A 27,555-nucleotide genomic window follows, 5' to 3' on the forward strand; every position below is an offset into this window, starting at 1 on the left:
GGCACCTTATCTTTGACAAAGGAGGCACGAGTATACAATGGAAAAAAGACAGCCTCTTCAATAAGTGGTGCTGGGAAAATTGGACAGCAACATGGAAAAGAATGAAATTAGAACACTTCCTAACACCACACGCAAAAATAAACTCCAAATGGATTAAAGACCTACATGTAAGGCCAGACACTATAAAACTCCGAGAGGAAAACATAGGCAGAACACTCTAGGACATCCATCAAAGCAAGATCCTTTTTGACCCACCTCCTAGAATCATGGAAATAAAATCAAGAATAAACAAATGGGACCTCATGAAACTTAAAAGCTTTTGCACAGTGAAAGAAACCATAAACAAGACAAGAAGACAACCCTCAGAATGGGAAAAAAATAATTGCCTATGAAACAACGGACAAAGGATTAACCTCCAAAATACACAAGCAGCTCATGCAGCTTAATACCAAAAAAGCAAATAACCCAATCCACAAATGGGCAGAAGACCTAAATAGACATTTCTCCAAAGAAGACATACAGATGGCCAACAAACACATGAAAAGATGCTCAACATCACTAATCATCAGAAAAATGCAAGTCAAAGCCACAATGAGGTATCACTTCACACCGATCAGAATGGCCATCATCACAAAATCTGGAAACAACAAATGTTGGAGAGGGTGTGGAGAAAAGGGAACTCTCCTGCACTGTTGGTGGGACTGTAAGTTGGTACAGCCACTATGGAAAACAATTTGGAGGTTCCTTAAAAAACTACAAATAGAACTTCCATATGAGCCAGTAATCCCACTCCTGGGCATATACCCAAGGAAAACCATAATCCCAAAAGAAACATGTACCATAATGTTTATTGCAGCACTATTTACAATAGCCAGGACATGGAAGCAACCTAAATGCTCATCAACAAATGAATGGATAAAGAAGATGTGGCATATATATACAATAGAATATTACTCAGCTCTAAAAAGGGATGAGATGGAGCTATATGTAATGAGGTGGATAGAACTACAATCTGTCATACAGAGTGAAGTAAGTCAGAAAGAGAAAGACAAATATTGTATGCTAACTCACATATACGGAATCTAAAAATGGTACTGATGAACTCAGTGACAAGAACAAGGACACAGATACAGAGAATGGACTGGAGAACTCGAGGTTTGGGAGGGGGCGGGGGGTGAAGGGGAAGCTGAGACGAAGCGAGAGCGTAGCACAGACATATATATACTACCAACTGTAAAATAGATAGTGGGAAGTTGTAGTATAACAAAGGGAGTCCAACTTGAGGATGGAAGATGCTTTAGAGGACTGGGGAGGGGAGGGTGGGGGGGACTCGAGGCAGGGGGGAGTCAAGGAAGGGAGGGAATACGGGGATACGTGTTAAAAACAGATGATTGAACTTGGTGTACCCCCAAAAAATAATAAATAAATAAATAAAATTAAAAAAAGAGAGAGACTATCTCTGATCTCAGATGCCTCAAAAAAATAAATAAATAAATAAGAGAGAAGCAGTAAAGTCTAACGGTAGAGTGTGGGCTCTGGAGTCAAGCCAGCTGGGTTTGAATCACTCCAGGCCTCACTGGTTTTGGTGAACTCAAGAGCTTACTTAACCTCTCTCTTTCTCAGCTTCCTCATCTGCAAACCTGCAATATAATAATTTATGTCATTGTGAGGATCTATATAGCTGAGACACACAAGGAGCTGATATATTATACTACTCAATAAATGTGATCTATTATTATGATCAATGGTCTCACAAAATATGGGGTTATTTTCCTCTCCACTCAGATGTCAGGACTTCTGATGAGTGGAGTCAATGGCAATGGGAAGATGAAGAAAAATGGTGAAAAAGAGGAAATTAAAAATAACAACTTGAAGTCACAATAGCAATTCTACCCAATACCTTGCCTTGAGCTGTCGCATGAGCCTCTTGGAGCAGAGCATCATGGCAGACTCAGAAATGTACAAGACTGAAATGTAAAAGATGCTACCAGAGTCTTGAAGAGCATCTTCAGGACGGGCTTTAGATGATCTCTTTCCATGTTAGTCTAAATGATGATATTGGTCCTGAATCTCTCTGATATTTAGCTGAGGAGGTAAATGGACCAATCTGTACTCAGAATCCAACTGTCTATTTTGGAAAGAGCTTTGCTGAGTTGTTTATTGAACCCAGGTCATCTTTTATGTAGAAAAAGGGTAAACAGCAGGTCTGAGACTGTTCTCCTTAGAAATGCCTGCTTATAAGTTTGGCTCTTGGCTGGCATGTGGGAACTTGGATTTCACGAGGATTCTCATCATTCCCAGAACAGATATAAGTGGCTCACTGTGACTAAAATATTTGCGGAAATAATACAGCTTCTGCTGAACACCTGCTATCCTTCTGGGAAATTGGCATGTGACCAGTTGAGTCTCTCAATGAGCTTCCCTGGAAGACAACACTTACGTGTGTTGTCACAACTCATTGCTGGAGGACTTAAGCACATCTCGTGTGACTCCACCGGGAGAGGATAATTGGAAGCTTAAGCCTGGATTCTTCAGAACTTCGCCACATATGTCTTTTCCCTTTGCTGATTATGACTAGGTGTGGAGACTTGTGAGTCCTCCTAGTGAATCATCAAACCTGGCAGTGGTCCTGGGAGGCCATGACACATCTCTGTATCTAAGCTTCTTGCCAACGTGCTATGGTCATACCTGCCCTCCTGGGTGGATGCCTACAATCCTGAGACCCTCACAATTGCCCTCTCGAGTTGAGTTGTTCAGTTGGGTGAATAGCTGGGTCATTTTCTCTGGAGGGTTTCCCAGAACAAAAATTAACTGGATACTCCTATACACCCTGGGGCATGCCAATGTGTCAGCCTTCTATCTCAAAGAGCTGCCTCTGCGTGCACTACACATCTGGCAGTTCTGAATCACGTTGAGTAATAGCTTTTTACAAATCTGGGAGTTCCCTGGTGGTATACTGATTAGGATTCCAGGCTTTCACTGGGATGGCCCAGGTTCAGTTCCTGGTTGGGGAACTGAGATCCCACACGCTGCACAGCATAGCCAAAAATTTTTTAAAAAATTAAAAATAAAAATAAAAATCACGTAACCACGAATACCACCATTATACATGCATGTCAGAGGATATTCAGAAATTCGGCACAGGAAGAAAGTGAAGATCAACCTTTTGATTCTAGAAAAATGCTAAGATGCGTCTGAAAGAGAAACACACATGCTGACAAACACACACACTCATATATGCAGTGACTGAAACAGTCTGAGGAATATGGTATGTGCTTACGCATCTGTCCTCTGTTTCTTCTCATCTCCTATGGCCAGATTTCTGCAATTCTTGACAAAAATGCAGAGCCCACCAGTTTTGTAGCAGTAGCTGATGTGGAGAAGGATTTCCCCACTGACCTTCACGTTGCCATAGTCTCCTGTTTCACTGTAAACACTCATCATGCTGTTCAGGCTGGTCTGGAATAAACAAAATGAAAGAAGGCATCCAGTGTTATGCTAGGGATCTCTTCACAGAAGTCACCCCCGCTTCATTCGATTACAATTCCCGTTGCTTATAATGAGCAGGGAAGTTTAGGGGGAAGGAAGAAAGCAAAAATCACTTGTTTTTCTGGTGTTGTATAAAATTCAAGCCTTAGAAAGGACAAGATCTAGGACCATTAGTAAGGAAGGTAGGAAACTTGCTGAGAGGGGAAGCACTGCCTTTTTGGGTTAGTGAATACCCTTTGTTTATTCACTTCTAATGAATACAGGGTCATTGAGGCATTTCCCATCCTATCTCCTCTCCCCATCCCTGTAGCTTTCTCCTTTTTCACTGGTAGACTCAAGGTCAATCTACTTCAAGGTCTAGAATGCATTGGTCAGGACAAAGAAAAACTCATTTCATATTTCTGTGCTAGCATAAACCACAAGCTTCTCTCTCTGACATCTACCTAGAGTATCCCATCAGTCTCTGGGAAGCCATAACTGTTACCAAGCAGGACCTCTGGGGCCTTCCCAGGACAGCCCCGCCCCCATATCCTCTGCTATAGCTCTTCTCTGAGGTACCCAGATAATAGTATCTGATGCACACTCCCTGAGTTGTTTTACAGATGCTAAAACCCCCACCAAACGGAAGAAATTAACTACTTGATGACCATGAACATGTAGCCCCCAGACCTTCTGGAGCATAAGGACTGAACACCATCAACCAATTAGAGAACTGTGCACGAGCTGATCACATACCCTGCGACCCCCGCCCCTTACCTGGCCTTTAAAAATGCTTTGCTGAAACCCCTCGGAGAGTTTGGGGGGTTTAGAGCACCAGCCACCTGTTCTGTTTGTATTGGTGCTTTTACAATATGCCCTGCACTTTCCTCCACCACAACCTGGTGTCAGTAGATTGCCTTTACAGTGCCCAGGCGAGCGGATCTGAGTTTGGTCCAACATAACTGCATTTTTAACAAGGCCATGCCACATGCCCACAGCTGTCATGCTCCCCCGAGCAGCTGTGTGGCCACATGGGTAGTAACAAGACCTTGGCTTTGTACCCATCTATAAAATAGCAACCCACAAAATAGAACACTAAACCAGAAAATAACACATCAACCAATAAATAAAATTAATACATAAGAAGAAACCCTGTCGGAATATAGCAGAATGAAGTTTCTGATGAGACACTAATAACAAGAGACATATTTTAAATTAAATGTAACAAAATTATCATGTAGTGCCAGCAACACAAACTCTGTGTCTTAGCAACACGACTGTTCCAAAAGACCACCTGGAAGGCTTTCAGGACTGACCCAGGAGTTTCAAAAGCCCTGTCTGTGAACCACTGGGAAGTAAGGACTACAGTGAGTGCAAAGAGAGGCTAGACTTCCTACTTTGTATGCTTTTTTGTTTACACAGAAAACAAAAGGCATTACCTTCCTCCAACTGCTCAGAGTAGAGACTGATTAAAAAATAGGAAGTGGGTGATGTGGCTGGTATCTCTTCCAAGCTGAAGTCAAGGGCAAGAGCAAACCAAGGATTCCGTAATTATTTGGAAATTAAAACGTAAAGAGCCAGTGAGTGACCTAATTCGTCCTTTTGATTCATAAAAATCAGAATTTTCATGATAGCAAGTGTCTTTGAGCAGTGCTTTGTAAACTTTAATTGCATACAGATCACCTCGGGATCATGTTAAAATGACGATGCTGATCTATTCAGTCCCAGGTGGAGTCTGAGACACTGCTTTTCTAACAAACTCCTAGGTCCACAGTTCCCAAACTGTGTGTCCCAGCATCCCGGAGCAGCAGAGCCAACTTACAGAGGCACTGCAGGATATTTTAAAATTTCAAGGGAAACACAGCAACAACTATCAGATTCCACACAAACTACTAACAATAGTTCATGGTGTTAACATTAAATTCCACTTTATTCTTTTCGATGAAGTCCTATCTATGTGAAGCTGAGTTTGGGGCAGTTGCTATGACAAAAAGCAGGTATGGCACAAAAATCAGTGGGGAACAGGAAATGAAAATGATGCTGCCCAATTAGATCCCAAGATCTGATAAGTCATGTAGTGGCCATCAGGCATGCACATCCCACCAGGGGCTATTTAAGAATGGAATAAAAATATTATTTTTCTTTCAAGTAATGTGCATTGTTTTTTTCAAATGGCTACTAAGTTGTTAGGATACCAGTGCTTATTGAGTTGCGTGTGCTTTTTTTTCTTTTTTTTTGAGATAAATATTTAATAAATGGGCTAGTCAGGGATTACTTTTAGCCTAGGAGTGCTATGAAATTATCACTGAGACATTAGGGGCTCTGTGAACTGACAGCGTTTTACAGTCTCTGTTCCAGGTGATGCAGTATTGCTGGTCCATGGACAATGCTTTGAGTTTCAAGGGCTTCAAGAATAAGCCCCAACTCCCCGATGTTACATATAAGTAAAGTCTGGCTCACAGAAACTGTTGGCGGTGCCAAGACACTGTGATATAAAATTCATAATTTATGGCAAGACAAGAAAAACTTAAACATAAAAAATGTTCTCTGCCCTTTGGCCTCCTCTCTCCCCACTGTGCATTGTGTATCTGCATTATGCACGGACCAGACCTCCCCCATCAGCAGAAATATCTGCTCAACCATAAAAAGCAACATTCTCCTAGCATCAATAAGACAACTTGGTAAAAAATAACATTCCTTCTTGGTCTTATAAGAGGACATGATGGCGCTTAGATCTGAATTATATAAACTGTCAATAATACATCCTTTAATGTACAGCCCTCTGTCTCAAAAAACTTATATAACAGTATCTTGACTTCTAATGGGCAGAACAGTTCTCGGAGCTTTCTGAGATGCTGTTTCCAGGTTATAATCCTCAATTTGGCTCCAGTAAAATTTCCCATTTCTTTCTTAGATCGACTGATTAATTTTTTGTTGATAACATAAAGCAGGATTTCCAGATTTTTAGTGTGAGGACCTCCCTACCATACCTCACTTATTCCTTTTATTTGTGACTGTTTATCTACAACACATCCTTCTGTAGCCACTTCTTCAAAGAGGGTCCTCTGTAAGCATGACACCCATACATAGAAAAGACAATTTAAGAGCCCACAAGTGCTGAAGCTTGGGAGAAACTGAAGAAGTTATAGGAATTTTACTAATAACCAAACTTTATGCTCTTAATCAAGCCAATGCTGTGATTTAAACAGAGATGTTTATTCTAAAGGTGCCTTGTTGGTGGTAAATCATTTTAGACCATGTATCTTTTCACTCCTCCTCAGATTCTAATGTGTAACAAGTGTTCTCTCTTTGGAATACTTAAATTCTGATCATGTTATTTACGTTTTAAAAGAGAACCTCTGGTTAATGCTACACAAGTCGGAAAGAGATAAATACTGGAAAAATTGCCTACCTAATTAGATTTCCTGTACCATGAAGTTTGTGAAGTATGGTTGGAAAAAAGGAAAAGCTTGAACACTCACAGTGTCTGAATCAGCGTCAGGCACACTTAGGTAGGTCCACTTCCTGTCAGAGCCTGCTTGAGAATTCTTTAAGGAAGTCGCCCAAAGGTCAAAAGAAAAAAGGGTATTAGAGCAACAGACAGAAATCAGAGAAGCAAAGACTTGTAGCCATATAGATGGGTGTAAGGACACAGGGGCTCTTAAAGCCCTCTCAAAGAAGGGTTCAAACACCAAAGTAAGAAGGGATTTTATTCCGTAGGCAGTGGAAAGCTATAGACTTGATATGTGAGTAGGAGAGAAACTTACTTGGGTACGTGTTTTAGGAAAGTGACTGGCAGTAGAGTGGAGGATAGTTGGGCAGTTGAGAGAATGGTGGCAGGGAAATTTACCAGCCGAGAACTGAGATAATTCACAGGCTTCAGCTGATGAGAGCTCAAACTAGGGAGTGATGAGGTTTTCAAATCTCGGTGAGGAGAGGTTTTTAAAGTAGGAGAGGGAAGGAATCAGGAGCCTTAGGAAAAGCCACCATCAAATTTGAGTGAAAAGTACTCTGTGGACAAAGGGAAAGTAGGAGACCATGATGACTGTAAGTCACTCTCACACGTTTTCCAAGAACATTATTCTTTCCTTTGGATATGCGCAGAAAACCAACAAGAGAAAGAAGACTCTTTCAGGGCATGCTAGAGAACTGCTTACGCTTGACAGGCCGCTTGCTAGACTGTGGGTGTTTGCCGAAAACCGGGAGGACACTAAGTCATCAATGCCTTCTTCCGTCTCTTCCAAGTAGTCCTAAGGAAGGAAGGGGGTGGGGGTGGGGGGACAATCAGTGGTTTGGTTTCTTTCTTTCCTAGAAAGTCTTTTCACTTAAAGAAAACCACTTTCTTTCTTAAATACTTGAAAAATCAGATACAAATATCTAGAAATCACCCCATTTCTAGGTTTTTCTCTTTTGCCTTCCATTCAACCTGAATTGTACCATCAGAGTATAGGGGTCTCCTTCCTAGTGATGCTTGCTTTATGGAAAGAACACCAAATTTGGAACCACACAGACCTGGGTGTTCATTTTTACCTCCCTATTCACTAAAGTGATTCACTTTGAGCAATGTACTCATTTTTTAATTTAAAAAATTGGGGCGCACTTGTGTGTGTATATATACTGTCAAAATGGGGAAATGTATCTTGAACATATCTCCAATAGAAACAAATATTTTAGATAATAAATTCTTGTCCAAAATCCCAGATTCTACTTTTTTCCCCCTACTGTTTTTTTTCCTGGTTATTTAAGTAATACATTTACAGTAATAAATTTTAAGCAATATAGATACATTTCAAGTAATATAAAAAACATATCTCCACTAACATATTAATGATCAAATTTCAAAAACTTCTGATGGTATGAATAGGATATATATACATACACATATATATACACACATACACACACATAAATGGATTATATCATGCATAATGTTTTTTCTTTTCTTTTTTTTTAAAATCATGGACACCTTTCTTTTTTGCTTCTCCTCTCTTCCCTGGCCCTCCTCTCATCCCAGGTGAAACTAATATTTTGCATCTTGGAGTCTATTGACATAGTTTATTTTCTCCAATATGCTGAAATATTAATTATGTAATAGGTATTCTTATATATATTAGTTCTTCCATTCACACCTATAATACAACTTACCCTTATTGCAAAACTTTTGATTCACTGCTAGGTTTTACTTAATATTATATTTCAAGTTTTGCATATGTATTCATATATTATTGTAGTCTTCATTTTTTAACTTATTTTTAAAATCAAGTTTGAGTATTCAGGTTATATATCAATACAATGGCTTCCTACTATGAATCTGAAGATTTTCAGAATTTTCTAAGATCAGTAACTGTTTGTTTATTTTTGGCTGTGTCGGGTCTTAGTTGCGGCATGCGGGATCTTCGTTGAAGCATGCGGGATCTTTCATTGCAGCCTGCGGGTTTTCTCTCTCTAGTTGTGGCGGGCAGGCTCCAGGGTGCCTGGGCTCTGTAGTTTGCAGCACACTCAGGCTCTCTACTTGAGGCGCGAGGGCTTAGCTGCCCTGCAGCATGGGGGATCTTAGTTCCCTGGCCAGGGATCAAACCCGTATTCCCTGCATTGGAAGGCAGATTCTTTATCACTGGACCACCAGGGAAGTCCCAAGATCAGTAATAGTTTAATAACATTGGAATTAGCTGTTCTTTAAAGGCTGAATACCAAGTAAGCTTTGAAACCATTTGATCTCATCGCCCACCCCCCACCCCTGCCCTTTTGTGGTGGATTTTAAAAATACTTTGCAGTTTTTTAATGCTGCAGTAAATAACACTGAGTTTTAGAACTAAGTTTCCTGGTTTGTGTTGGAAAAATTATATTAATGTCATTTAACATTTGTGTTATCTCTTTCTTCCAAGGAGTACAAATTGAATTACAGCTATTATAGAAATCAGAATATCAGAACATTAGAACCTTAACAATAATTTAATTCAACCTTCTCATTTTATAAATGAGTCCACCTTAAACATTCATTTCTGTATAAGTTTGTCTCAATGGAGAAGGTAGTTTACGGGGGTAAGCTGAGATGTAGAAATGTTCATATAAAATATATAGTCACATAAGTCTAGTAATATTTGATTTAGGAAATGTTGGGATTGCTTATTTTTCTGGGTTTAGATGTAGTGATGTGCTTTTAACCAGGAATTGGAGTCCCCAAAAGCTGTTTTCTTAGAGAATATCTCCACTCATTAACCTGATCACCTGTTACCTTTCCTACATCATTCTTTAGTTGTTTCTATATGTTAGTTGAGAAATTATTGTATATCCTCGCTTTCCTCTCGACTCACCTTTACCTCAAAGTGGACAGGTCTGGGACAAGATTGTGCCCTTTCTTCATAACCGTTAGACTCTTCCACATCCCACTTACCGAGTCTTTGTCTAAAGCCCCAGGGACAGACTTGCTTCTTATGCTTACAGTGTCCTCTAAGTCTTCTGTAAATGACCCGCTCAAATCTAACTCAGATCGACTCCGGTCTAGAGGAAGGAAAAGGAAAGATGTGAATTGTCTTCTTTTGTTAGCAGGGTTCACTTTTCATTGCAAATATTGCATCGTTACTCCAATCCTTTCTAGGCGTAGGGTATATATAGTGCCATGAAAGCAACAGAGTCAGTAACTGCACGCTGTTTATGCTAACAGACTTCCATTTTTTAACAGTATTTTGAAATTTCCTTGGACTGACTTACCAACACCGATATGTCCATTTCTCCTTTGAGCGTAGGAGGGCAAATGCTCTACCATAAAATGTTAACTTTTTAAGCTGTTTAAGGTTTCTGCTTTGCTCACAGACTTTGGAAAATTCTCGCAGAATGGGCCCTTAAGCTTCGAAAAAAATTAACCAGTCCTTATTTAAATATTTAGAGAATCCACTGTTTTCATATTTGACATATATGCAATGAAATGATACAGCAAATTCCTTTCACACAAAAAGGGAGTGGCTGTAGGGAAATTGAGAGGAAGTTCTATTTCTTTAGGCACCAGAACATTCTTTCATCAGCAGAATGTCTTGCTTTTAAAAATATTAAAGAACAATGAAAAACTCAGTAATGCTGTGGATAGATTACCGAGACAGTTTATTTCCATAAAACAGTTGTATGTCAAAGCCCTGCTGAGATAGAATAGTTGCTTATAAATGAGAAAAATTGAAGAGAGTAATTAAGTTTGAAGTGATAAATGAAATAACAGAATGGCTTAGCATAGAGCCTGCCACAGAGTATGTACTCAATACACAGCAGCCACTGAGTAGAAGTAGTAGAAATACACTCTATGAGGCTGGCTTCTAGGCTAGTTTAAAATTTTTCATTTAATGGGTGAACCAATTTTCTAGTCCTGAACAAAATGCAATAATAACCATGCACATTTAGACACCCCTTTGGGAGCTACTTGGCTAGGAGAGACTCCCCAACTCAGCAGAGAGAATCCAGCCTTAGGCTTTATGCAAATATCATTAGGTTACTGGTAATTTCTTCCTGTTGAGGATTTTGTCATGATTTCAAATCTACACATGGGACATCAATTTCCTAATTATGACATATTTCTCTAAAGAGTTTCCTTATTCACAGGTAATAAAATCACAACATAAATAATCTCTGCTTCACAAGGTTGTTGTGATACTGAAATGAAATGATATTTTTGAAGGTATCAAACAAATGAAAAGGGTTATTAATAATCCCTTAACGCTGCTTGCAAAGAACTATTTATTTACTTATTGGTGGTAATTAATGAGTGAAGTTTATTAACTAAAACTTACTTTGAAAAGAAGAGTACTTAAAGCCACTATCCCCAATTTTCTACTCAGGAATTTAAGCCCTCGGAGGCTCCACACTGTAGAGAATGCCAAACGGATAGCTAGGTAGGTAGCCAGAAGAACATTTTATATACCCATCTCAGTTGAAGAACTCCTTACTTAAACCATGGAATAATGACTAATCTGCCAAGATACAGGGCACTTCTGAGCACCATATCAATGGAACTAGCATTTCCCTGAACTCTGGGCAAGTGTCTTGATCTTTTGTATCAAATGAGCCAATTATATGTCTTGCACTCCTCTACTGACATTTGGTATAGCTCTGAGACTTGGCAGTGATGACTGTATACTCTTGCCAAATCCAAGATTTGTGGATCTTGCATGGAATGCAAGAGGCGCAAGGCATCACCTGGGCCCACTTTTTAGTAGTTCTTATGGAGTGGGCCTACCTCCATGGGTCAAGGAATGGATAATTATTTTCTAAGGCATGAAAAATCCATTTAATGTCACACAAGGAAGTCAACTCCACCCAATTTAGTCATTTATACAACACAGTAGTCATGTTGTAAATACCCACCTGAGGACAGGGAGGCCCTGGACACTGCTATGGAAGGTGTGCCGGAAGGTTTTCGGTGATGACTCTTTGTGAGGTCCTCAGAGGTGCTTTCAGTGCCAGCCAAATCCATGGAAATTTCAAAACCACGTTCCTTCTCACAAAGTAGAAATGAAAAGAAAAACATAAAATGACCCATCATATTGACTGTAATTGACTTCCAAATCCTTCCATATAAATATATGTCAGTATAACCACATCTATGTCTCTTACTCTTTAGGAGGTGCCAGTTGACATCTGGAGAACCCTCATCAGGAGTCCATATAACTCTAAAACTTACTATCAATAATTACTCTCTAAAATATGTACCAAGAGGTTTGTTAAGTAGCACAAAAGGTGTTTGAAATTATTCATTCACAAAATTAGTGAGTGTTCTAGGGATTTCCCTGGTGGTGCAGTGGTTAAGAATCCATCTGCCAATGCAGGGGACATGGCTTCGAGCCCTGGTCTGGGAAGATCCCACATGCCATGGAGCAGCTAAGCCTGTGCGCCACAACTACTGAGTCACCGCTCTAGAGCTTGCGAGCCACGACTACTGAGCTTGCGTGCCTAGAACCCATGCTCTGCAACAGAAGTCACTGCAATGAGAAGCCCGTGCACCAAAACAAAGAGTAGCCCCCCATCTCCGCAACTAGAGAAAGCCCGTGCACAGCAATGAAGACCCAAGGCAGCCAAAAAAAAAAAAAAAAAAAAAAAAAAAAAAAGTTCTCTAAAAAAATCAGTGAGTGTTCTAACATATGGTTAGCAGGAATGATGGTATTAATACAAGTACCTCCAAACTTAAATGCACTATGTTTAAGAATTTGGCAAGCTTTATGCTCTCAGAGTAGTACTCAGGGTTAGAACTGTTTGGTCCCATATTTCTCCTCACTCTCAACACCCTCTCTCCTCAACCACCCCTTACTTCCACCACCCCTCACTTCACAGAAGCCCATGACACCTTTCTCTTCTGGTAGGCTCGATGATCAGAACATGGTTGCTTACATCATTATTGGAATGAAATTTCATTCAAGGCACGTATTAAAGTTCATAAAAGGATAAAGAATGGGGACTTCCCCAGCTCATAGGAATAGGTGATTTTTTTTTTTTGGTACCTGCTTGCTAATACATGCTTGCACATGTGATGGGATTCAGTCTGACACTTACTTTCATTATAAAGGAAAATTCTGTCCCAATTTGGCCTGCGCCTATAGGGGCTTGACAATTACATCATTCCAAATTTGCTTGAGTATTAAAAATCTAATTCTGGGCTTCTGAGAACTGGGCTGAGGTTAAGTTTCCTTGCAAAAGACACCACGGTGTGATAATGATCAAACCTAAAAGAGACTCTTTAGGGGGCTTCCCTGGTGGCACAGTGGTTAAGAATCCACCTGCCAATGCAGGGGACACGGGTTCGATCCCTGGGCTGGGAAGATCCCACATGCCTCGGAGCAACTAAGCCTGTGCGCCACAACTACTGAGCCTGCGAGCCACAACTATTGAGCCCATGTGCCACAACTACTGAAGCCCACACGCCCAGAGCCCATGCTCTGCAACAAAAGAAGCCACTGCAATGAGGAGCACGTGCACCACAACGAAGAGTAGCCCCTGCTCTCCACGACTAGAGAAAGCCCATGCAACAGCAATGAAGACCCAACACAGCTAATAAATATAAATAAATAGATAACTAAATAAAAGAGAGACTCTTTAGTCCCTTTTGTAAACAATCAAAAAGTGCCTTTAAAAATTCCTCAGAAAGGAATTCCCTTCTTGCTGCCCTATCTTTACCCCATACCACAGACACTGAGGAGGTGTTAATGAACTCATTCAAGAAATATGCAACTCTCACTTGCTTAGCATGCAAATCAATGCAGCTTCAAAACAGACTGGTTTTGATCTTTGAGTATTCTCCAACACACACTACCTGTAGCAGGAGGAATATGGCTCCAAACTTTTCTAATTGCTATAGACCGCTAAGGTTTATCAAAAGACTGTGATGGCGGTCAAATGGACAGGTCCATTTTCCACACCTCCTCAAAAAGTTGGTCACACGTGGATTCCTTCAATGAAGCGAGACCAACTTCCTTAGGGGCAATTACGTTGACAGCAAATTTTCAAACTGGTACCCTGCAGTATCACTAATATTGAGCACTAATGGGCCAATTAGTATTGTACAGTCATGAACATGTAACACATACCCTGGAGATTCAGGATGTGAAGCCTAAAATTAATACATTACATCATAGCAGAGGACACGTTAGAGACTTTCATGTTCTAAGAGTTTTCCACCTTAAAAATGTACTTCTCACATGCTACGGCAGGCAAGAACACTGAAACAAAGAGATACTGAGAAATGGGAGAAATTGAGAAGTTGTGACTTTGTCATCTAACTCTACATAGTTTGCTCATGAAAGAGCAAACGTGCTTCATAAAGTACTATGCTGTATTAAGTTTATTCGACAGAAAATATTTCTCTTTGTGTCTCTTTTTCTCTTAGCAAAGACTAGCTAGATCAACTAGAATGCAAGAGTGAGATCAACATAGACACTGCCTATATTTATGTATGTATACTCGACTCAATTGTAGGGAATTTCTGTTGGGGAAATCTAGGTGTTCTTTAATAAAGTATTCACGTATTTGCAGCAACATGGATGCAACTAGAGATTACCAAACTAAGTGAAGTAAGTCAGAAAGGTAAATATTATATGATATCACTTATATGTGGAATCTAAAATATGACACAAATGAACCCATCTATGAAAGAGAAACAGACTCACAGACATAGAGAACAGACTTGTGGTTGCCAAGGGGGAGGGGGTTGGGAGATGGATGGACTGGGAGTTTGGGGCTAACAGATGTAAACTATTATATATAGGATGGATAAACAACAAGGTCCTGTTGTATAGCACAGAGAACTACAGTCAGTATCCTACAATAAACCATAATGGTAATAATGGAATAAAAAGATCTGTGTGTGTGTGTGTATGTATGTGTGTGTGTATAGCAATCACTTTGCTATACAGCAGAAATTAACACAACATTGTAAATCAACTATACTTCAATAAAATAAATAAAAAATAAAAAATATTCATGTAGAGACTGTCAGTTTTGAGGGTATTAACACATGACAAGGCTGATTCCCTCCCCTCACCCCACCCTGCCAATGATGGCACTTAGGAAGGTAAGCCTTGTTTTGAGAACAAACTTGACTAACTCAGTAGTTATTGGACTGACAGTCTGCTGCTATCCACTGGTACAGCTGTACCAGCTGTTCAAATTTTTTAAATCCTTCTGTATCAGCTGGTAAACAGCACTACTTCCAGTCCATCCCCCCTCTCCTGTGCTCCCCTCCTCACAACCCTAGTTCTCCCCACAATCCAGGTTACTGCACTGCATGGAAGGGCCCCCAGAGTGCTGCCCAACCTTGTGCCAGGGTCTGTGCTGATCGCTCAGTGCCCCTGCTGTACCAGTTGCTAAATATTTTGAATATCATTCCTTGTTAGGTTGCCAAAGCAGTGAGTACAATCACCAACTATGCATGTACTTTTCTGCGTATTTTAACAGTACTGCTTGCTGAGCTTAGTATAAATATTGATAAAATTTTAGATATGCCCTTTATCTTATCAGCAAGTTTAATTTAAACTATAAGTATTTAAATACACTTATTACTATTATTATTCAATCTGTCTGAATGCCTTTTGATTCCTCCTTAAAAATATCTATGGAATCTGAATGCTTACAACCTCCACATCTATCTCCCTGTTCCAAAGCTCAGTTTCTCGTCTGTGGTAACGTGATGGCCTCCTCCCTAAGCGGCCTTCTGGCTTCCACGCTTATTCCCCTACAGCTGCTTCTCAGAAAAGCCCCCAGCTCCTGCATAAACAGAAGCCAGATTATATCACTCACCTGCTGAAAACCCTTCAACTGCCCCCATCTTACCCAGAGTAAATGCTGAAGTGCATCCAGTGGTCTACAAGACCCCATCTGACCCTACTACCCCTTGGAACTCATTTCCTAGTAGTCCTCCCTTCGTTCACTCCCAACAGCCACCCTGACCTTGGTTCTTCCTTGAACACACCAGGTATGCCCCCATCTCAGGGTCTTTGCACTGGCTGCTCCTGCAGGGGCATTAAAGATCTTTTAGACACTGGTCAAGCAAGGGCACTGACTATGCAAGAGGGAGGTCAGCCATAAAGTGACTGGAACAGCCTTCCTGTAACGTACTTGCTGAGTATCAGTGCTGTCCCAGCATGGACGAAAACCTTGCCCCAGACTCCCACATGGCTAATTACTTCACTTCCTTCAAGTCTTTGCTTGACCAGGGCTTGGCAGATAGTAGGCCCTCATTAAACATTGGCTGAATCAAAGAATTTAGTTTGTATATAAAGATTTCTTAAATATAGATGTCAGCTATATATATGGAGCTTCCTGCTTAATCAAAAAATCTAGTAGATTTTCATTCATTCAAAAGAACAGCTCACACACACACACACACACACTGTGCAATTTAAGTCTCCATTATGTGTTGACCCCTTATTTTAATGGATGTATAGAAAAGAAAACAACAAAAATATTTCAAGAGTCTAGCTTTCCTAATTTAAATTGGCTTGGAAAATTTTTAGAACAGTCAAGATCTTGACAAGCAACATGGAAGATCAAAATCAGAGACTGCTAAACATCATTTGTATTTTATTAAAACCATACAGCCCTTGAAACCCCCATCAAACAAATTCCACCTTTGAGCCTGCTCTTCCCCTTTCCTTTTCATTTGAGGCCTCCTGACAGGAGCTAAGGATGGAAGAGGTTCAGTCCTGATAAAGAAGCATCTACTGTTAAACAAGATAAACAACATGCTCTCAGATACAGAGAACTGAAGCCCAGCCATGCCACGGGGCGAGGCTGAGTCCCAGAAGGGGGGAGGGTGTGCCTTTACATCCGCGTACTTACTCGACTGCTGACTGAGGTCACGCTGCGTGTGCTTGGGGCTGGTGACCTCTGAGTGACTGGGGTCACACCATTGCTCCGGATGCTCTTTGGAGTCCCAAGACCAGCTTCTTGCTCGTTGAAATCTGATGAACCGGTGCTTCCCCTAAATGAGAAAGAATATTCTCATTACAATGGAAGTGGAGCAGCGACCAAAGACATAGTCCAGGAAAAGCTCAAGAAAGCAATGGCGACACGTGAACCACATGAGGTACACCTCCAGGGGCTCACGGGGTTCACTGCCATTTGTCTGATTCCAGGGTCTTCGTAATTGAACTTACCTCTCCAACTTTGCTTCCCATTGCTCACCAGCACACTCCCAGCCAGCCCAGGTTCCCTACAATTTTTTCAACTCACCACGCTCGTGCTCTTGCTTCCACTTCTAAGGCTTTTGTTTCTCCAAATCTTCCCCATCCTCAAGGGCCAGGTGAAGTCCAGCCTCCCCCATCACAGCTTCCCTGCCTATCACAGGCCTTGTCAACCTCTGCTCTACTCAATTGATGATGGCTTACAGTCTTTGCCAAACTATGTAGAAGTTGCCTACACAATGTCTTATTTGGCTCCTTAATACACGTGTGGACCTTGGTACCTCTTTCGACTGTGAGCTCCTTGGGGACAGAGTTGATGACATATTTACCATGATATCTCCAGCACCTTCACAGTATCTTGGTGCAAAGGAGGCACCCCGTACCTGTTTAATCAAAGACTGGCAATCATTTTTTATTTCTCGGTGTTGTTTTTAGTGACTGACTCACGGCGCACATTTAACAAATGTAGGATAAAAATAATGCATTTTGTAAATGAGTTGGATTCACTTTCGTGTTTGCTAAACCTGATTCAATTCCATTCAATAATGATTTTTTAATGAAAAAACAGTTCTTGCCTGGAGGTGATCACAATTTTCTTATTAAATGGAGCTTCATAAGTAAATAAGTTTCGACAAATTAGAGTTTAAGGGAGGGGTTTGCTGTTCTTTTATTCTTTGCTCTCAGTGAGCACAAAATACGCTAAATGGTAAAACAGAAGCCCTTATGAATTTCACTCTTTCAGTTCCTATTTTAGTAACTTATAAGTGCACCTATAATAATAAACATCTTCTTGTTAAAGAACAATAGTGATAGTTAACAGAGATTAGAGCTCACAGTTGAGCCAATCAGAGGAGAGACTTCATGGAACAAAGCGCATTTTTAAAAAAAGAATGATGGCAGATGGGTCATTACTAGAAGATGAATCTGGCAGAAGAAAGCATCAGCAATGACCGCTGGAGCTTTCAACCACAGCTTGGAAGTTTTTTCAAGGCTCTGCACCAGAGAAGCCACCAAAATCTAATATGCCCTGATATGACCAGCCATCACCACTCTCGATAATTATGCAAATAGCAGCTGCATTTACTGAGTATTTTCTAGGTGTTTGACGCTCTCCATTCCACAACATCCATGTTAAAAAAAAATAAAAAGGTATTAACATTCCTATTTTAAAGATGAAGAAACTGAGTCTTGGAGAGGTTAAGCAATTCTTCCGTACATGCATGCGTGCGTGCGTGCGTGCATATGTGACACGTTAGTACACGACAAAGTCAGGATAAAAACAGAATTGTCTGCTTTTCCAAAGCCTGCACTCATGCTCATGCTAGGGTCTCAACGTGCTTATTCATCATTTCACCATGATCAAATTGTTACAACCAGGCAGGTTCTACATGGGTAGAATGTAGAAGAAGAATACTATCAAGAAGATAGTGAAAGGATCAGAGAGCTGGGAGTTAGTTTCCTACAATTTCATTAAGAGAGCTAGGAAAATGTTCTGGGTCCTTCTTCATACTACACAGAAACAGTCCCTGCTGCTCCTTTCTAGAAGTGGTACTCTGAATAACTTCGAGTACTATGGGCTCTGCTCAGGAGGGGGCTATGGCTGTGTCTTTTGAGTCTAACAACAAGAAAATAAAATTTTCTGATTAAATACATTGATACAATTTGAAATTCTAAGTTCCTTGGTGATTTACCTGAGCCCTGCTATCTCAGGTGCTACAGTTCCACATTTGACAACAGTTAACTATATTCATACCTTTCCCAAGTGATGTCAGAAGTCAAACTCAGAACTGGCTTAGAGACCTACCCAGTGATGCTTCCCTGTGCTCATAGGTTCTCTACTCTTATAACAATACTACCACAAAAATCTCTCTCCCTACTGTTTTAGGTAAAATCTCCTTAAAAAAGAAAGGCTAGGACTGAAACTTGCAGAAAGGAGACAATAGGTTATGATCCAAGGGGATTTATGTGGGTACTTCTGCTTGTGTTTGTGCTGAAGGTCCTCCCAGACCCAGGTGGTTTTGGAAAAGTCCCCATCATGGATTAGCCTTGCTGGAGCCCAAAGTCCTCCTTATGTGGAAGCTCTGGATGAAGTTGATTAATTGTGGCGATGACATTCAGAAGGCTACCCTGTAATAAGGGAAGAAAGTCTTGTGATCATAAGCCAGCTACTGGAAATTACTGTTGCCAGAAGCATTATCTCAAAAATGGCATATACTTTCATATTTATCCCTGACATTTACTGTGAGCTTCTTAAAAATATTTCCCTCTCAGCTGAATGTTTCAGTTGATTAAACTAAAAAAGACTTAGTCTAATGAGGCAGAATATCATAAATATTTGGGTGCCAACTCTTTTAGACATTATGTAAAATCTGACATAAAATACATGAATCTTTGCCTCTTAAATAGGAAGAGGGTAAAAGCGTCCCCAAGCCTAAATTAGAGAAATTTAAAGTTCAATTAAGAAAGAGTTATTTTTGATCCAGATATCATGTTACTGATATTTAAATTAGAAGTAGTAGAAATCAGTGCTAACAAACCTTGAAGCTAAACTTTGCTTAGGGGGAAACTGACAAGAAAGAAATACATTTATCTCCTTCTAATAGGGCCCAAAGTGTGGGGAATATGATACTGTCTGGGGAGCTTGGAAATCCTGAGATACTTGAAAGACACATTTCCTAGGATAAGAAAGAGTGTCATTTACTTTAGCTTATGAGATACTTTTAAAAAGCCTTCCGTCTTATTATCTCTAATTTCATGCTGGCCCAAAACCTTGAAAATAGCTTCCTAGATATATCCATTTCTAGAGACAGAGACTCTAATTTAATGAGTTGCCTTTCTGGTGTACAGAGCAGTCTCCCAGGAGTTGGAGCCCAGAAGGAATTTCCCAGGATTCAACCTTCCCAGAGCAGGCTGACAAGGTTGATCCTGTGCCTGCCTGGGTAAATGAGCACTCCCCTACAGATCAGTCAAAGGCAGCATTAACCTGAGAGATACTACACTCACTGGGACAATGAGGCTAGAGCATAACATGACAGAGGCGACACGACATTTGTTCTGCAGTTTATGTGCTTTCCTAACTTCTTTTAGTTATTTCAGGTCTGAAATAAACATGTAAGAGACAGGCAACAGAGGTTGTAGTTAGAAAGTGACGCGACCCTGTAAAATGGGAAAAAGAGGTGTTAAAAAGGAGAAACAAAAGGGAAAAAAGCTAAACATGGCTCAACCTTCCAGTTTTTGGTGATCCCCAAATGCAATGTCTTTGTCAACACTGTTTTACACGAGATGGGTGGCCCTTACCCTTGGCTGCAAGTCAGAAACACCAGGGAAGCTTTTAACTATCCCCATGCCCAGGCCACATCCAAGGCCACATCAGACCCTCTGGGCACAGGATCTAGGCATCCAAATGTTTTAACACCACTCCCCACCCCCCACCACCAGTGATTCCAATATGCAGCCAAAGCTGAGAAACATTGGCCTAAACTGTGGATGAGTTTTGATCTCAGGCATCTCTCCAACTGCCTGTCACTTCCTCTCATAGCTCGATTTTCTTTAGTCAGCATGGTGCTCGCATCAAGAGAGTGGAGCTGTCCTCACGGCTTAGATTGTGATGAATGGAAGGACGCTTTCTCTGTCAGTGAGTCAATGTGTAATGTGTGGCACCAACGGTCAGCAAACTATGGCCCCTGGATCGAATTGTGCCCACCAGCTGTTTTTGTATAGCCCATGAGCTAAGAGTGGTTTTACATTTGCAAGTGGTTGGGGAAAAAAAAATCAAAAGAAGAATATTTAGTGATGTGAAAATTATGTGAAATTCACATTTCAGTGCCCATAAAGTTTTATTGTTATGCGGGCACGCACATGCACTTTCTGTATCGTGTACAGCTGCTTTTATGCACCTGCCAACTCAACATTGTCACTTGCCATCTGCCTCTACAAGGATGAAGTCACTAACCACTGCAGATACTGACCTTCAACGCCCCGTGAAAGGAATTCAGGGTGGAGGTCAGGAATGAGGCACTCTATGCTCTAGGAAAAGCTGGCAGAACAGGTCTTTAGATAGTTAGATATTTTCAGGAGAAGATTTTATGAGCCCACTTCTTGCATCTCTTTGCATCCAGAAAAGCACTAAAATCATGAACGGTGACATCTGCTCCTCATGACAAACAGCAAGCCTCCGCCAAAATGTGTGCTTCACGGCACATCTCCCCTTCACTACAATCATATATAACACTGACCTTCCCCCGCCTCTGGAGCAGTTCCTCAGGCCTATCTGAAATGTGGTCTCCTGGGCTATACTCCTCACTTTGCCCCCTAATAAAACTTAATGCACAGTTCTCACCTTGTGCATTTTCTTCAGTCGACACTCCAACAGCAGAGTGAGTAGTTGAGACAGAGACCATCTTGCCCACAAAGCCAAAAATATTATCTATCTGTACCTTTACAGAAAAGTTTGTTGACCCCTGTATGTGTGTGACTGACTACACAGGCACACAAACACACAGGTATGTGTGTCTCCATTTAAAAACCAAACTCTTTGGAGAGGTCAACACACTCCAAAGGAATGAATTTCTGGTATTGGGTGCATGTGTATAATACGTGTGTGTGTGCACACGCGGGTGTTATACTTAGGCACAAATGAACCATCCTAAGAGCCTTTGAACGCTGAATTAGAGAAGCAGAGAAATATAGAAGAAGTGGAAATTCATTAAGCAAGTCTCTCTAGCCACAGTTTCCTCTGAAGCCACTGGTTCTCTGTGGCTGAATTACACATATTTTCCTTCTTTTTCCTTTTTGGAGAAAGGACAAATATAATACAATGTGGTAGGTGCTCAGTGAAATTGTGTTCAATGAATCTTAGTGTTAAGTATATAAAAGCCTTTATCATTTGATTTACTAAAACAAAAGCTGATTTGTTTGATGGTTTTAAAATCTTTAGGGTTTGCTCAAAGCATCTGTTTCCTTTAAAAAGAATTTAAAATGGAAGAGACAGTCATCATGAAGGAAGGACTCTGGGTATGAGGAAAAAGAAATTAAGAACAGGGACTTCCCTGGTTAGTCCAGTGATTAGGACTTCACCTTTCAAATGCATGGTGTGCGGGTTCAACCCCTGATCGGGGACTTAAGATCCCACATGCCTCACAGCCAAAAAAAAAAAAAAAACAAACCCAAAACATCAAACAGAAGCAATATTGTAACAAATTCAATAAAGACCTTAAAAATGTTCCACATCAAAAAAATCTTAAAAACAAAACAAAACAGGTAGAACTCTCAGTCTGATAAAATTTTGTTCATTTACAATCATAACAAAATCCTGTTCCCATGTCCTGTTTCTAAAGAATGACTGGAAGCCAGTTGGAGGAGACGCCAGCAGCTATGAAACACCTTGGGAGGACTAGAAGTCAGAGCAACAAAATCAATTGCCTTCCCCAGAGACAGCAAGGAAAGCAAATATTTAGCGGAACGTAGCTTTCAGTAACTAAGTGGAACAAGCACTTACTCTGTCCTTAGTAGTTCAGATTTGGTAAAGTCTTGTTCTACCTGCAATGCTACATTGCCTATAAGAAAAAAAGTTGCCAAGGAATCCAAAGCCATCCCTATCCTGGTCCAATGAAGCTCTCCATCTCATGTCTTGTAAACCACATTTCAATTTTACACTCTAAAAACCCTGAACTGTTTGTTTTCTAGCACATGTAAAATTGCTTTATGTCTCTTCTCCTTTGCACTTTCTAGTTCCTCTATCTAGAATGTTCTTCTTATCTCTCTTCACCTGGCCAAGTCCTCCTCGCTCCTTCAAATTGCTTAGGGTACAACTCCATGAAGCTTCCCTGAATTCTCTGGGAGGCTAAATACCTGTCTTTGGTTTTTCCATGATACACAGATATCTTTTTATCATGATACCATATTGTCTTGAAATTGTTTAGTCATCCCAACCTTCCCTGCCAAACTGGAAGTTCACGAAGGGGTAGAAAAGTAGCATTGTCTAAAATCTTCCACATTTACCACTTGGCATACGGTTCTAGGCCAATAACGTTGGCAGAGGTCTGTGTTGAATTTATTTGTATAAATAAAATGCATAGGGGGGCAGATCATATATCTCTACTTCTCAACTATGTACAGAAGAAGAAAGGCCATTATTTTATCTTAGCTGCCCTGAGAATATAAGATGTCACCTAATACATCTTAGGTAACAGTGAGTGAAAAAGAAATGTATCGGATTGGAGGAGGAAATGCGTTAAATTTAGTTCACAGAAATAGAACATGCTAAGGCAGTGAATCTTCGGGAAACAATTGGAGAAACAAGATAACAAGGAGGCAGCTGCGGGCTTACAATCATCTGGCCACGAGGATGAGCACATCAAGAACCCAGCTGGAGCTCAACCTAAGTATAGTGTCAAGGGTCTGGCTGAACTCCCGATCTCCATACTGCCTCATATTATTGATGTTATAATAAGGAAAGTCACATGTATATAAAGAAAACATAAATTACTGGGGCTGAGCAACTGGTGGTCTGATACACTGCACCTTTGGAGGAGTTCTGAGAGCAGTTAGGGAGGGATGCTATAGCAGACATTGGTGCCCCCGCCCAATTCCCCTCAACACTCACCTCTATCCACAGAACCAGGTTACAACACCCACCCACCGCTCTACACCTGAGGACTTTTTTGGATCCCAAGAGCATGGAGCTCCTGTGCACAGAACAAGTCAGAAGTGCCAGAGAGTCAGTGCCTCAGCATTTGCCCTCAATCAATGATGAACAGGGAGATGGTTTACAATTACACCAGATACCCGATCTCTAGACTAGGTGGCTCTGAGGTGTGTTCTAGATTGTCTCCAACAGTTGTCCACTGAGATTGAACTCTAGCTGCCACAGTGGTAACGGGCTTAATGACACACTCTTTTTGGTTCCCCTCCCTTCCCTGGTTCACTACCCCCACTCCCCTGTGTGTTCCAAGACCACACCCTAAATAAATTACTTGCTTTGGACATCCTTACATCAAGGTTTGCTTCTGGAGGAATTCCAATCAAGATAGGTATGTATGGTGGGCAAAGGATGTGTTTAAAAGGGATGGTTTTGAGTTATAAATATGTTTCCCTCTGAAGAATTATTTGGCAACTCTAGACCTATTGTAACTCCCACTGATCTGGTCATAGTTCAAGTGAATTACAGACTCTCATGACTCCACATTTCCTCACCTCTTCTATCATCTGTCCATCACTTCACGCAAGTATTGATAAGATTCACTGTTCTCAGGTCACCATGATTTTGTGCATTGCTCTAGGCTGTGAGTATCTGTGAAGCCTGTGGCTTTGATTGCCCATCCCTTGCTGCCACTAAGAAGGGCTGAGCTCACGCAAAGGAGGTTAAAATAGGAAGAAACAAGAATTAGCACTGGACAAGTTGAACAAAGTCGCAGGAAAGAGGTGAAAGTAATTTTTCTTTGGAGGACAGTCCTTAAAGCCATTATTCTTTTGCATCACAAAACTATCACAGCTAGTATCACGGAACAAAACTGACATACTTTCAGAGATGTACTATAAATTTGAACAATTTTTAAAGCCTGGTAAGGAAAGGAGCTTGCTAAGGACATTAGAAACTAGTTATACAGCATTTTATCTACTACACAAAACAAACCAGAATTGACTTTGTGGAAGCGGTCCTGACTCAGAGCTAGAACACTCCCACCTTGCTCTATTCCAAATGGTAGTAAGAGGATGCGGCCTAATTGCATCTTAATGTCAAAGATGTCAATGAAAATGGCAATCAGGACAGGAAGATAATTTTACTTCTGATGATAAAAGGATGCGTCATATAATGATAGAATGGGTTTCATCAACTCATTTTGCCCCAAATAATAGATATGAGGAAAGAACGATCTTTTTTTTTTTAGTCATGAAGGTACCAAACATGCCTTATTTACTGGAAAGAGAGAAAAGAAGAGAGAAAGAGCTCGCGGGAGAGCGAGTGGAGGGAGGGAGGTGGTGCTCGGGATGAGGGTGAGGACTCGCTAAGGAGCTGAGGGCAGCTGTGGTTTCTGCTTTCGGATCAGAGCCAACCAAAGCAGCTTGTGAAGCTTCAGAGAGACTGTGACAGTCTCGGGCCTCCTAGAGAGCAATTAAGAACAACTGGATAAAACTGGAATGTGCATGGGCAGGGGGTGGGGGATATGAGAAGCTGGTTGGTTATCATAAGGTACCGGTGCCCGTGGTTAAATGCTTGCTGTATCCTCCCATGTCATGATAGAAATGCTGCTGAGAACCACAGCAGCATCTTTTATTCACTTTTTACTGAACAGAATAAATTTTCAGTTCCAAGTTCCACTTTTCCTTTCTGTTTTTTAGGGGACAGTATTGATGTCCCACCCAGGTCCCCTCAGATCCCTTGTACCAGGCTCCACACACCCATCCCTAGCTTGGTGCTTTTCTGCTAATGGCTTGCACTGATGACCTTCAGGGATTTGCCTTTAGTACTGGAGGCCAAGACATGCCTTGAGGTGTGCCTCCCCAACCCTCAGTTAAATCCAAAATTCAGATAATCAAGGATTTATTTTAGTATAAAAACATACTACTAGTTACATAGTATATGAAATAAGATTTCATGCAACGCACTTTTTAAAAAAGTGCTTTATCTGAAACGGAAATTTACCTGGCCATCCTGTATCATTATTTGCTAAATATGGAAATGCTATCTAAGGGAACCTATAGACAATGACTGATTGGGACAGAAGTGCAACGGTCCAGTTCCTCAAAATGGAAAAACCTGGAGATATTTTATGCTCCAGAATCCCTGGCAGGATCAAGCTGAGTTCTCAAACTCAGACCTCACCTGAAATAGCACGTTGCTTACCTTCTTCCCTTTCTTTATTCTGCTTTTCTTACTCCCTTATTGGTTGCTCCTGGAATCATTTCAATTAATAAATTACTCACTGAGGAATCCTTGTGTGAGGGTTTGTTTCTAGGAGAGTATGATTTTAGATATCTCACAAATCACACTGCATCGACAACTCATTACAGCGTGAAAGGAATTAGGAATCACTGCCTTGAAGAGCATCCTGTTTATTAATTATAGTTCACATTTACGTTCTTTTTTCAAAAATCTCATCTGCCTCATGTGTCAAGTCCCTAGCAACCAGTAAAGAGCCACTTGCCATGTTCCTCTGAGAGGCTGCTGAGCCTTGCCTAAGCCATTCACACATCCCCCTGCTTTTAAACTACTGAAAAGAAATAAAGTCTAACCAGGCATCTGTTAAAATATCATTTCCACTCTGATATAAGTTTTCAATGCCCAAGCCCAGCTCCTCCAGGAAAAGAGCAACAAACTATGAAGAAATATGCACTGTGGAGGAGAAAGGGGGATTAATTGCTAAGCTAGGTCAGGTAATAGACCAAAGAGACCGGAACCTTACAATTCTCTTTTGGGAGCTTGCTGTTCCGTATTAAAAATGATGTATAGGGGAGGCTGCAATTCTGCTTGTAGAACCCAAGGAAAAAAGAAAGTCTGCCAGTTTTACTACTTGGCTTTGCAGAATTCCAGCAGCTCCAAGCAGACCAAAAGGAGTTAACATCTTTAGGTGATGGGAGTGAAAAACAGATGGACCACCTCCTGCCCCAACTTTCTAGGGAATAATGTTGAGATAATGTAACGCATCTCACGGTCGCAGTCCATTAATGAGTCATCATTGTGGTAAATACATGTTCTAGGAAAAGGACATTTTGCTCTACTGATCTCCCAAACATCTTGACTCTCTTTCTTAATAAGAAAACGTTGTTCTTGGCATGGTTCAAGAACAATGAACCATGACTGCTTGACTACTATATTCTATCTATAAACCATGTTGGGTATTTACAATTTAAAAGATAAAGTCTATTTAGGGATGACCTTCTAGTTTACAAGAAACCCCTGGGTCAATACACCAGTCTTTGGTGAAACATGTCCATATGGCTTTATAGCTTTAACCACGTGGGTTTGTTTACACATGGATTTTTTTCCCATAGCAAATACTACAGTACTACACGATCCATAGTTGGGTGAATCCTTGGATGTGAGACTGCGGGTACAGAGGAACCTCAGATAGGGAGGGCTAGCTGTCAAGTTATACTCGGATTTTTGACTGGGCAAAGTGGGGGGGGGCGGTCAGTGCCCCTAACTCCTGCATTATTCCAGGGTCAACTGTATTTATACCCAGCAGTAGATAAGACACAAGGAATAAACCCAGACTGATAGATTCTGAAAGAACGGTATAAGTGCTGTCATACTGGAGAGCATGCCCCTTACTCTTGTTGAGTAACTGTAAGACAAATTAGCTTAAAATGGAATAATTCAATTTTGCTTGTTGGGCCAGGAGACTTCAAGCCTTTTTAAGAGGGGACTCCATCTTTCATCGTTATATATATATATTGTCCCTTTTAAATGCCAGCCTGAAATATGAGCCTC

General features: G+C 40.8%; 1 protein-coding gene across 2 annotated transcripts in view; it reads right to left on the reverse strand.

The window, feature by feature from the left end:
• The window catches only part of SYTL5 (synaptotagmin like 5), a 100,986-nt gene that overhangs the window by 22,522 nt on the left and 50,909 nt on the right, over positions 1 to 27,555 (reverse strand). Inside the window, exons 6-11 of one of the 2 annotated variants that reach the window (XM_057719026.1) lie at positions 16,780 to 16,921; positions 11,818 to 11,947; positions 9,863 to 9,969; positions 7,626 to 7,718; positions 6,951 to 7,016; positions 3,281 to 3,459 (exon numbers count right to left, since the gene is read on the reverse strand). In XM_057719026.1, coding sequence (XP_057575009.1) covers positions 3,281 to 3,459; positions 6,951 to 7,016; positions 7,626 to 7,718; positions 9,863 to 9,969; positions 11,818 to 11,947; positions 16,780 to 16,921 — 717 coding nt within the window. The remainder of the gene's footprint in view (positions 1 to 3,280; positions 3,460 to 6,950; positions 7,017 to 7,625; positions 7,719 to 9,862; positions 9,970 to 11,817; positions 11,948 to 16,779; positions 16,922 to 27,555) is intronic. The other variant, XM_057719027.1, reaches the window with a different exon arrangement.

Source organism: Hippopotamus amphibius, chromosome X (genome assembly GCF_030028045.1).
Source record: "Hippopotamus amphibius kiboko isolate mHipAmp2 chromosome X, mHipAmp2.hap2, whole genome shotgun sequence".
Classification (NCBI taxonomy): Eukaryota; Metazoa; Chordata; class Mammalia; order Artiodactyla; family Hippopotamidae; genus Hippopotamus; species Hippopotamus amphibius.